We start from the raw sequence: 12,500 nt of genomic DNA, 5'->3' as shown, positions 1-12,500 counted from the left end.
GGCTCTGGTTCGGAGTGGTTGACGATTACTTTCCATTAAGATTTTAAAGGAGGGTGCATGGTAGAAAGAGAGATAGAGACAGTAAAGTTACAGGTTTGGTAAAGGTTTACAGGGTTTGGGTTCTGAAGGTTCCTAGAGAACAGTTCTGTTTACAGGGAGCATGTTAAGTATGGGCTTAAATGATAATGGAGAAGAGAAGAGTAGAGTTACTGGAGAACTCACACTGCCTGGGTTCTGGCCGCTGCCTGAGACATGTTCTCCTCAGGGCCGACGATGGTTGCCGAGGGAAACAGAGAACGGTGACGGGTCCAGAACTGCTCAATGTGTCGCTCGTGGAAAACCACCTACACACATTTAAAAAACACAAAATGAATACTAGTCAAACAAACTACTGGACTATTGGGAGAAATGAGAGTACAAAGTGTGTGTTATACAATATGTAAGGGATAATGTATAGAACGCAGGTCATTGTCGGGAAAATAAGCCCCGACAGGGCGAACAGCACCCCGACGCGAAGCGGAGGGGTGTTGATTCACCGTGAAGGGGCTTATTTTCCCGACAATGACCGGCGTTCTATACATTATCCCGCTTATTATACGGCTAAAACTAAAAAAAAATACTTAACACAGTGTGTCTTTTTACAATGTATCTGTTTTTGTTACTATACGTAGTGTTAAAAAGCAGAGAAATAGTTCGCCAAAGACGTTGAACTTCAAAGACAGTTGAACATACATTCTTTAGAACACAGCTGCTCAACTGTCCGCTGAAACTCCCTTGATAAGTTACCGTACTACTTGCGGAGTTCTACGAAAGATGTGAATCAGAGGCAAAAAGGCTACTTTCCTTGACAGCGGTCATTAACTGCATAGCAACGGTCAGTTATCGGAAAATAGTTGACCGCAGAACGTTGGGAAGCCCCATTCAAGTGAATGGAGCATTCTACAGCATTAAGAAGAGCCGTGTAATAATGCCCCTTAAGTGCAGCAGTTCTGCTTAAGGTTTCTTCCCGTTTAACAGGGAGTTTTTTCTTGCCCCTGTCGCCATTGTGCTTGCTCTAAGGGGGTTCAGGCACTGGGCTCTGTAAAGCACCTTGAGACAATATTATTGTTTTGGCGCAATATAAATAAAATTGAATTGAATTGAATTGAATAAAATTGAAATGAATCTCTAAGGTCAAGAACATGGTAATTTTGGCAAAATTGAGGTGGGAATGTATTCTTGTGTGTGTGTGTGTGTGTGTGTGTGTGTGTGTGTGTGTATCATGTGCCTTTACTGTATAGGCAAAATAGGAAGGGTTACATTCGAATGAACAAAGGAATGTGTGAGTGCTTGACTGTGCACGCACGTTATTGTGGATGAACAGTCGCAGGCGTGAGTGTGGATAGTTGAGGGTTGCCAGGCGCTCGAGGAACTCCTCCATGAATGGAGTCGCCTGCTCGATAAACACACCGATGTGGACTATCGGCATTTCTTCATCCTGCAAACACACAAACACAAGACATTATTACAAACTCCACCATTTCTTCTCTACAATCACAATCACACGAATACAGGCTTTGTACAAGGATTAGTGTACAAAATCTCTTCAACAAAACACACAAAAGTATGGCTCCATCTTATTCTAATAGAACAGAATGTTTAAAGCGTGATTGCAGTAATTAGCTCTAGAAAAGGGGAACTACTGTGCCACACCTTTTCTCATCTTGTTTCTCATAAACACATTCACAACTGTGCAATTAGACAAACTAAATCACAGTCGCACACACACACACACACACACACACACACACACACACACACACACACACACACACACACACACACACACACACACACACACACACCGCCACATCATTGAAGTAGAGAAGATCATCATCACAGATCCCACATCCATCTTCATAGGTCCAGGCAGTTGGGACGTAGTTGCCAAGGTAATTGAGCTGCAACTGAATTTACACACAACAGAGACAGATCAGACGTTAAATAATAAACAAACACTCTGTGTATTTGCTTTGTCTGTGTGGTCTTAAACAAATGGTCTGCACTTTGTTCACCTTGGTGGGCCCATTGCCATGGATGATGACAGGAAGTGTGTCATAGGCCACGTTCCGAGCACGCACACGAGCCTTCTCAAATTTCAGCACCACCTCCTCTGCAAAAAACATTACCAAGGTGACTTCACTGCTAAAGCTGTGAGTGTGAGGGTGTGAGTGTGAGTGTGAGTGTGAGTGTGAGTGTGAGTGTGAGTGTGAGTGTGAGTGTGAGTGTGAGTGTGAGTGTGAGTGTGAGTGTGAGTGAGAGTGAGAGTGAGAGTGAGAGTGAGGGTGAGTCGAGTGCCAGCATGTATGTAAGTGTGTAATCGCAGAGAGATGTGTGTGTGTGTGTGTGTGTGTGTGTGTGTGTGTGTGTGTGTGTATGTGTGTCTATGTTTGTGTTAGTGAGTGTGTATCTTTATAGAGACGTGTGTTTGTGTGTGTGTGTGTGTGAGTGTGTGTGTGTATCTGTAGAGAGATGTGTGTGTGTGTCTGTAGAGAGATGTGTGTGTGTGTTTGTGTCTGTAGAGAGGTGTTTGTGTGTGTGTATCTGTAGAGAGATGTGTGTGTGTGTATGTGTGTATGTAGAGAGGTGTTTGTGTGTGTGTGTGTCTGTAGAGAGATGTGTGTGTGTGTTTGTGTCTGTAGAGAGGTGTTTGTGTGTGTGTGTATCTGTAGAGAGATGTGTGTGTGTGTATGTGTGTATGTAGAGAGGTGTTTGTGTGTGTGTGTATGTGTGTGTGTGTGTGTGTGTGTGTGTGTGTGTGTGTGTGTGTGTGTGTGTGTGTGTGTGTGTGTCTGTAGAGAGATGTGTGTGTTTGTGTGTCTATAGAGAGTGTGTTTACTCACCAAGGGCCCCATTGAGATTCTGAATCAGGTGAGAGCGATGGTCCAGTGTCATGTTAAACTTTGTCTAAAAAAAGATACACACATAGGTAAGAACAAACTATACATATAGACTATACCCACTAACCCAAAGACACACATAAAACACATTGTTAGGTGAGAATTCACTCAAGTTATCTTAGAACAAGGATGGAAGTGTAACACACAGAGACACACACACACACACACACACACACACACACACACACACACACACACACACACACACACACACACACACTCACCCGCTGTTCCTTGTCAAGGTAGATCTTGGTATAGAACAGCTGGTCATCATCATTGTCTTTTAATTTCCATTGATTCACAATATTATAGAGGTCAGTAGCATAGCCAATGAACCCTATGAAGAAAAACATGCGTGTACACACACACACACACACGCACACACGCACACACGCACACAAATATTAATGAAATAAAATGTTTTATCTATACAATTTATTATAATAAAAAGTATGATACACAACAGATTCTCTTTTTCTTTTTCTCACCCACAAAATATCTTTAAAAATAACTTCAGGCTTTCCAAACTAGGCAATTCCCACATTTGTGTGTGTGTGTGTGTGTGTGTGTGTGTGTGTGTATGTGTGCATGCTTGTGTAAATGTTTGTGTGTGTGTCTGTACCCACCTCCTGAGTTGAGGTAGCGTTTGCCATTGAGGACAGGTGGGTATTTGGAGGCCAGACGCTGGTCTGGCCAGCAGAAGCCCTCGGCGGAGAACACCACCCTGTGACCCAGCTGAGAGAACTTCCTCAACAACTCCTTGGGCCCGCTCGCAAAGATCACATCATAACTAGAGAGAGAGAGAGAGAGAGAGAGAGAGAGAGAGAGAGAAAGAGAGAGAGAGAGAGAGAGAGAGTATGACTGTTGAGAACTTCAGGCAGGCCTCACAAAGTCTGCATCATCACTACACTGCTGGAGGGTGAGATGTGAGCAGAAGTGAGTGAGTGTTACCAAGAACGAGTGAAAAACAGTCCGGAGGCCAGCACCATAATTGCAAAGCAGAGAGCAGCAAGTGTTTATGTGGGGTAGGTAGAGAGAGAGAGAGTGAGCACATATATGTGCCTGTGGGTCAAGGGAGGATGGATTTCTTTTAATCACTTGTTTAAAGTATTATTTTAGGAAGCAAACCAAAAGGTCTACTTATATACATGCCATTGCCATGCATCGCTGTGTGTGCGCCCGTGTGTGTGTGTGTGTGTGCCGGTGTGTGTCCGCCATGCGGTGCGGGCTGGGTGTGTTACTGAAATCACTAATTATAGTGTAGCACTCCATATAGAAAATAAGATGAAAGGAGAAGAGGAGAGAGCACAAGCAGGGGGGTGAAAGAGAGAGCGAGAGAGGTAGAGAAGGAGAAGAGAGAGCGACAGAGAGAGATCCATTTTCAAGAGCTTCCAGCCTCACCCCGTCATCTACAAGTGTATGTGGTGTCGCCAATGATGCATCAGAGCTACCAAAACCCTCACCGCTGGCCAGGACCAGCCCCTCTGTCCTCTTACCGTTCTACCCACAGTGTCATTTTAGGGCTGTAATTCAGTGCGAGCGAGTGGGCTGAACGTCCAATGTTTCCAGGCGAAAGACTGAGCGGAATGCGAACACATACTCATTCTCATACCAGCAGCAAGCATAAGTGTTCGCCTCTGTTCCGGGCTGACTAAGCAACAGCAAATGGCTTTAAATCTCTACACACAAACATAATCTATACACCATAATACTATAACTATACTCAAACTAACTATACATTTATAACCATATGATCAGGCTTTATTAGGTGTGTCTAAAACTGTGGCAGAGGAGTCGTGGGGTGCTGCTGGTGAAGGTGGTTTTGTTGGTGGGGCCTAATTTCATTTCATGTGTGGGCAACTGGCAACGAGCAACAAGTCAAGTCCGCCGCGTTTGAACTAAAGTTAATTTAATAACTTTAATTTTTTTTTGCTAATTTAATACCTAGAGTGAGATCCTAAGCGTAAACATGGGTCAGTGCAATGCTCCCATGTGCCACAGAATAACTTTTCTTGTTGCTCAATCAATGAAATTAGCTACCATTGCGCATTGTGTTCTTACAAAAGACTATCCATGGCTTGGTTTCTTTAATTGGCTAAAACACACAAATCAACAAAAGGATGACACGAATAGCCCTTCATAGTTGGATGTTAACCTACGCCAGATCTGGACACCACAGAGAACAAGGAATGCAGTTGGTGCTTGAGAGATAAAAAAGCACAAACAGATTTTTGTGACCTGGGTTTGGTCAAAAGGTCTCAGCGTTTCTCCATTTGTTGTGGTGTGTGTGTGTAGGTGTGGGTGTGTGTGTGTGTGTGTGTGTGTGTATGTATGTATGTATGTACTATGTATCTATATGTGCGTTTGCGTATGTGTTTGTGAAAGTTAGTGTTAGTGTTAGTGTGTGTGTGTGTGTGTGTGTGTGTGTGTCAAGTTGAGAGAGGGTTTAATGTTACAGGTGTGTGAAAAGTTAATTGTACAAAAGGGGGACGAGTTCTGCTGCCAGCTGTCTCAAACAGAAACACAATCACAAATGGGAAATATGAGAGAGGATGAAAAGCCAGAACAACAAGGATAGACAACCCATTATACAATACAAACAGAGACAAGAAGACGGTACACACACACACACACACACACACACACACACACACACACACACACACACACACACACACACACACACACACACACACACACACACACACGCACAAAGGGTTCTTACCATCAGAGAAGAAAGAAAATGAGGTCACACACAAACACTGCATTTTTCCCACAGCTTACTGTTCAAGGGCCACGCACTACCGGTACAGATATGTTAACACCTAATCCCTCACAACACAATTTCACATATTCTCCTAATTGTTCTGCTTTTCCTTTCTCTAACAATGACTTCCCTGGGATATTGTTTCTCAGGCTTTTCCACCTGCCCCTTGGAGAACAGGTAAAAATACACCTGAGATGGTGAGTGTTTTAAACGCCACCATCCCACACCATCACCACCCCAACAAGATAACCCATTTGGGAAGTTGCCTACGTGAAGAGCGACACAGACTTTTTGTTTATTTACCATGTTAAGATGCTGCTGTATATACGTGGTGTAGGGAGGTGGACTTATGGTTTTCTGTGTACGTATGCATATACACTGCCACAAGAATATTTCAGACCAGCTACAAACAAGTTCACAGAAACTCTCACACACGCACAAAGACTGGTGACTGACCTGTCCACGAACATGATGATTAAGTCTTCCTTGCTGGCGTGTTTCTGGAGTTCGTTCTTCAGCCAGCGAACCTTCTGGCCTCCCCCAACTGTGCGCGCCACATCACCTCCTTTCCACTCCTCACCCAGACCAAGCACCTACGACCACACACACACACACACACACACACACACACACACACACGCGCACAGGTACGTGCACACACACACACACACACACACACACACACACACACACGTACGTGCACACACACAACACACAAGCACACACATTACAGACAGGTCAACATATTATTGCAGACTCCACCATTACTTTTTGAACAATCATGTTCACACAAATACAGACGTCATACAGGGCTATGTTAGAATCTCTTCCACTAAACACACATACACATGGCTCCATCTCGCTCTGGAAAGTTACAAATAACATTTTACAAAATAAATCAGTGTAATTTAAATGCTCTTGATTCTCTGCATCACTCATGAGTTCAGTCAGGTATGCAGAGCAAAGCGGCTCAAGGAGACCTGATTGAGATTTTTTTTTATTGAATAATGATAAGAAAACAGAGTGTGTGTTTGTTTACACAATAGTCTATCTTAATCACATTTTCTTCTTATTTTTTTTATGTTTTGAACATAATGGAATTACCTTCACAGTGTAATTGAACTCTCTGCCAGTTCTCATGAAGCGTTTGAAGCCATCGGTCTCCTCTGTGGCAGCTGTGATCACCAACAAATTCTCTACAAAAGCCACACAAAAATAGTGTTTGTGAGAGAGAGAGAGAGAGAGAGAGAGAGAGAGAGAGAGAGAGAGAGTGTGTGTGTGTGTGTGTGTGTGTGTGTGTCTGTTACAGAGAGATAACAAAACACTTACATATGTGTTACAGTACTTAAGATTCTGTACTCATTGCACATTGATGTTGTAGTTGGCCTTGCACCCCTGATTTCCTGATACTACTGGGGGAGGGGCTATGTGGAGTGCTGCTTTAATAAAAGACGTAGAAGGAATAAACAGAGAGTGAATGAGAAAGAGAAAGGAAATACAGAATGAATGAAATGAGAAAGACATAAAGAGTGTGATAGATAAGAGACAGACAGAAGAAGCAAGAATGAGCAGGAGAAAAAGAGAGGAGGAGGGGAAGGCTTGAGGGAGGGCAGCTAATCCATTTCCTGTCCCACCACAGTTCGCATAAAAAAAATGTTTGGAACAGCTGAGTGAACAGAGGGAAAGGGCCTAGAAAAAGAAATTCCTTCCCTCTTCGCCTCGTTCACCTAAGAAAGTGACGCCACGAAGAGAGAACCCTCTAATTTTCCACTCTAGGGAACTTTCTAGAAGTTGAACTCGCTCTCACTCGACTTACATGCTGGGTGGAAGAGCCAGGCAATATGTATGTCCGCGTGAGAATCAATCCAGCCATTGTACTACGTTGAGTTTGAGGCAGGGAGAGTAGAACTAGGTTTGTCTGGGGAAAGACCGGAGTACCGTAGCCTACCTACTAACTACTGCTCAATGTTAACTACAATGTAATTAAATGCTGGTTGTATTCGTGTAAATCGCTGCATTGGGTAGCCAGATGCGATACGCGTACGACGAAAACTATATTAAAACTGTGGCTGAAGTTATGGATATGAGAGACGGACCTGAGAAGGATATGGGGTGCGGAGCGTGTTATAATGTATCCGAAAAGGACACAACCATATATATTAGGCGTATCGGAGGGCAGAATACGGTGGTCTACAAGAGGTCAAAAGAGTTCAAGCACACATCTGAGTAGGTCTGTGAAAGCGATTATACACACCCCGTCCCCTTGAGTTAGTTGTACTACGAAGCTCACCTTAGTTAGCCTATCCAGTGGCAAAGGTTGTGCACAACATCGCCTAATTAGTTTGCCTCTTCCATCTCACTAGTCTGCCAGGCAACCCCCTGAGTAGGCTACCAGATAACTTCACTTGCTGGCTATCTAAGGCAGATTAGTAAACGCTGCCTGGTGACGAAGTTTGAATATTTGTCTTGCAATGATGCTAGCAAGGTACCGTACCTACAAGGTACCAAGCAGAGCTTGTACCCGTTATAACAAATGATGGGGCTATGCATAAGCTGCCAACTCGAAGGTAAGAAGTGGGACTTGGGTAACTTCACCAACCACTAACATTAGCTAACCTTATCACCGTTTGAACGCCTCCTCGGTAGCGACGCTACACATTACCTGGAGACATGGTATTCTTCCTATCAGCAGCTGCGGAGTGGTCGGCACAGCCCAGCAGTAATGCACAAATCACGGCCCAAAGAGACGGATCCATTGCTTGCTCCTACACCGATATTCCACGCTGCCGTGAGATTCCCAGCACGACCGTTTCCCGGTGAATCGGTAGCTGCTTGGGAGCCGATGAGCTCAATCGGGGTACCCCTTTTCCTCTTCTGACAGAACTCTCGCGAAATCCGGGAAGAGAAAAAATTCTGTCAACACGAAGTGGCAGACCCCACTTCTCGTGTTACACCAATCACAACGCATGCTTCTTTGAGTGATGGGATCTTATCCAGTCCGAGCAGAGAACTAGTAACCGTACAGCCTATCAGAGAAAGACAGATGGAGAAGGAATCTTCTCAATATCTAGCCCCTGCGGGTAAGGAAAGTTCTTGAAAGAGGCGAAAGTTAGGAGCTTCGCATTTGCCACGTCTGAAGAATTCCATCTTCTAGCCGGAGGGGTGGTGTGTGGGGGTAAACTATGTGGTCGCTTGTGTGTGTACGTAGTGGACCCCCATACATCTGCTTCACATACCTTTGCAACTTCTAGCCGAAGTGTGTTGTATAGGCGATGCTCTGTAGGTGAAACGTTGACTTAAAATATGCTGTCGACCAATAGGCTGCACATACGCTTTTGTTTCCCGAAAACAACCCAATTTCATTTGTTAATGAGGTGGGCCTTTTCCCGTAGGCTTTAAAATGCGCATAATGGAATTTCACATATTCAGAAATAGTCTAGCAACATTAATGTTAAATGACACGTCGCCTCTCGGTCTCATATAAGGTACTTAAAAGGTAGCCAATAGCATACTCATCATTTTAATAGCCTATTAACCATTATTTCAATAGGCCTAGCCCATTCATATTTTCAAGTAGGCTCGTAGTTGTCTAGTTACATTAGCCTTGGGTATTAATAACTTGGCAAGACGTCGGGCTAGTAGGCTAAACGATGAGGTAAAAACTAATTCCCCCCAGTTCATATAAATAGGCCTTGTGTTCAAGCTATTAGAGATGCTAATAGTAGGCAACTCAAAGACATGCTAGCCTACTTTTCTTTCAGATTCAACCCACACTTCCATAGCTGCTCCCTTCCCCTTTAAAAAAAAAAAAACACGCAGCATTGATACACATTTCCACTCCATGTCATGCATATTTTCTTTCCCTACATTTTGGCAATATGCTATTATCTTTACATTCTTACACTATTACATTTAATGCCAGTGCTTGTCCTTTCTTGTTTTGAGGCAGTAAGGCAGTGACACAAAATGTTATACACAGGTTTTTGTCCTGTTGATTTTAGATTGAAGTTCAACACAGACTATTTACAACTCAAAGGGCATTTCCAGGGAAGCGCACACTGACACGCACAAACAAATTAGCTGGAACCCTAAATCTACATTTTCCCAAATGCAACATGTTGACATCCATGTTAACACATATTCTTATATTTGTATAGTTGTTCCAGATCTACTAGAAGTATACGCATGTACAAACATACCCTCACTGCTCAAAGGGCAAGATTTGCTCACATTTGCTCTCCTTCTCTCTCTCTCTCTCTCTCTCTCTCTCACACACACACACACACACACACACACACACACACACACACACACACACACACACACACACACACACACACACACACACACACATACACACACACACACACACACACACACACACACACACACACACCCACACATACACAAACAAACACACACACACACATCTACATAACCAGACTTAGTCACACTGCCAAAGTTAGGCACCTGACCATCTGCATGTATCCAGTTCAGGTGAGTAATTTCCCATGTCTTGTGTGGGCCTAAGTTATACAATGCTATTCATATTCTATTCTATTTATTTATCTATTGTATTCCGGCAGTATTTCAACATCGGTGTGCAGCTCTGATGTTGGTTTTGCGGTCACTGTGCCACTCAGAGTTTTTGTCATACATTGTTAAATATACCTAACAACTGGGTTCTGAAGGGTTAACAAATTAAAATTGTAAGCTGTAAAATTGGTCGCCACATCAGTATGTTTTCTACATCAGATTGATTAACGGCTGTTCCATGGATACTTTTCTGAGAACGTAATCTGTAACAATTCCGAGGAGATATTTAGCATAGTGGGCGACTGGAAATACCACATGATTTGCTGCGATGTATATTGAGATGGGATGAACGGTACTGAAGAAATGACAAACTGAAATAAAGAGTATTTAAAGCATGCATCAATTTACCACTCTTTTGAGGTGCGTGTGAATTGACAAAGAGTTTTGGTATCATCTTTAAGTTAATTTGGATGGTATATGGTCATGTAAAATACAGATGAGAAAATAGAATAGACCAATAGGCAATCTAACAAACTTTTCATCAGTGCCAACATGGCTGTTGCCTTTTGCTGGGGTCCCAGAATTCTTAGTAGTGTCCCTCTCACTGACACACAGACACACACACACACTAGACACTCCATAGGACATATAGGACCTCACATATGGTGCAAGGCATACATTTAATGCAGTGTTTGCCTATAGTGATCAGAGTAGCTCAAGACCACTTGCGTTCAGGGGGCCCATGTGTGCCCTTTGTGTATTCCTAAAGGCCTCTCAAGGGTCATTCCTGGAGCGGCTGGGTTTACTTGGTGCCGGTCTTTAGGGCCCCCTGATTTGTGCTCGATAGGCCCATGCAGTTAGCCTGGTGACACCAGCCTACGTATTTCCGCCTGAATTGATTTCAAGCTCATACTCAGTCTGGCCCAACCCCATTGACAATCGTCTCCAGAACTCAAAATTTTGCAGGACCAATCAGCGAACAGTTCAGAGCTGTGACGCAAAACTCGCCTTGGAGGAAAAGACACGAAAAGCTATCGAAAAGTTGTCTCAACTCTCGAGAACATCAGAAAATTAAAAGGAGAACAAGAGTATTTTCTTGTAAGTTTTATGATTGGAAAGGACGTCATAGCTCTTATCCCAACTGGCTTTGGGAAGAGTTTAATCTACCGAATGCTTACTAAACGTTGCTGATTGGTTAAGGGAACTCCAATGATTTTAAACCTCAAGATAAGCACCTGCCCATCTCTGAAACCAAAATGCATTGGGTTGGCCCAGACTGAAAGACGGAATGAAATGGAGTCGCAGGCTGGTAATGGCCAGGCTACCATGCAGTAACCCAGGCCAGAGAATAAGCAAGTATTAAGTGAAGTAAGAAGACATTTTCTGTTCCAATAAAAGTGTTTTATCCTGAATGATAAAGGTTCTGGCAAAAATAGACTAAAGTGTGTTGTATGTCATATTCTCAGTGAAAAAGTAAGTAAGTATAGTATGTGGATGTGGTGGCAGTACACTGATAGGGTGTGAAGCAGTACCTGTGAGCTACATTCTGTGGTTTTGCTACCTGTCTAGTGAATATGAGGCACGAGTGTGACTAACAGATATATTCTTGTGTTAAATTTGAGCATTTTGTAAAATTGACATGTTAACATAAGGAACAATATGAGCTTCTTTGTATAAATATACTTGGCATTTATTTACAAAATGTTAAGATTACTAGTTGAAGGCAAGAATACAATATGTTTGAAAACAATATCAAATGTAGTGTCTACATTTATAACAGGACAGGGGTATACATTATCGTATAGTAATACGTTTAAATATAATTATTTAATTTAATTTGATAGATAAGAAGAAAAGAAAGAGATTGAGATGGGCGGGTAGATGATTATAGCCTTTTGTTTAAAAAGGGAAGTGAAATGTCTTATGTTTTAATTTTTACAGCATTTTATGATCTGAATCTCTGGACCAGTTAGACTCTGCCATCCTGATATTGGCTATGACTTATTGGTTATGATTTTTTTTCAGACAATTTTTAAGATTTCATAAAAACAAAGTTTACTTCTGGACTGTGCTGACTTGAGTTGCATTTGTCAGGTTAATACAAAAGTAAATGGAAATCAATGAAGTGACCTGCAAGGGAAGCTCTGAGCTCTCTGACCTGTGATTCCCCTTTGGGTGTGGAATGCACACATCATATGTTATGAGTCAAAAGTGTCTGTTCCCCAATGCTGTTGACATTTACTTTTGGGATCACTAGA

The 12,500-nt window shown here is 42.8% G+C and overlaps 1 protein-coding gene across 1 annotated transcript in view; it reads right to left on the bottom strand.

Moving 5' to 3' along the window:
• The window catches only part of plod3 (procollagen-lysine, 2-oxoglutarate 5-dioxygenase 3), an 18,040-nt gene extending 9,474 nt beyond the window's left edge, over positions 1 to 8,566 (bottom strand). The window contains exons 1-10 of the mRNA XM_080859964.1: positions 8,369 to 8,566; positions 6,811 to 6,902; positions 6,163 to 6,299; positions 3,566 to 3,729; positions 3,164 to 3,276; positions 2,883 to 2,946; positions 2,055 to 2,152; positions 1,845 to 1,946; positions 1,346 to 1,477; positions 223 to 344 (exon numbers count right to left, since the gene is read on the bottom strand). Of these exons, the coding sequence (XP_080716090.1) occupies positions 223 to 344; positions 1,346 to 1,477; positions 1,845 to 1,946; positions 2,055 to 2,152; positions 2,883 to 2,946; positions 3,164 to 3,276; positions 3,566 to 3,729; positions 6,163 to 6,299; positions 6,811 to 6,902; positions 8,369 to 8,462 (1,118 nt within the window). The 5' untranslated portion in view covers positions 8,463 to 8,566. The remainder of the gene's footprint in view (positions 1 to 222; positions 345 to 1,345; positions 1,478 to 1,844; positions 1,947 to 2,054; positions 2,153 to 2,882; positions 2,947 to 3,163; positions 3,277 to 3,565; positions 3,730 to 6,162; positions 6,300 to 6,810; positions 6,903 to 8,368) is intronic.
• Between the last annotated feature and the right edge of the window lie 3,934 nt (positions 8,567 to 12,500).

Source organism: Sprattus sprattus (genome assembly GCF_963457725.1).
Source record: "Sprattus sprattus genome assembly, chromosome: 21".
NCBI classification, from domain to species: Eukaryota; Metazoa; Chordata; class Actinopteri; order Clupeiformes; family Clupeidae; genus Sprattus; species Sprattus sprattus.
Note: the sequence above shows the minus strand (reverse complement) of the source record. Positions and strands in the feature narration are given on the sequence as shown.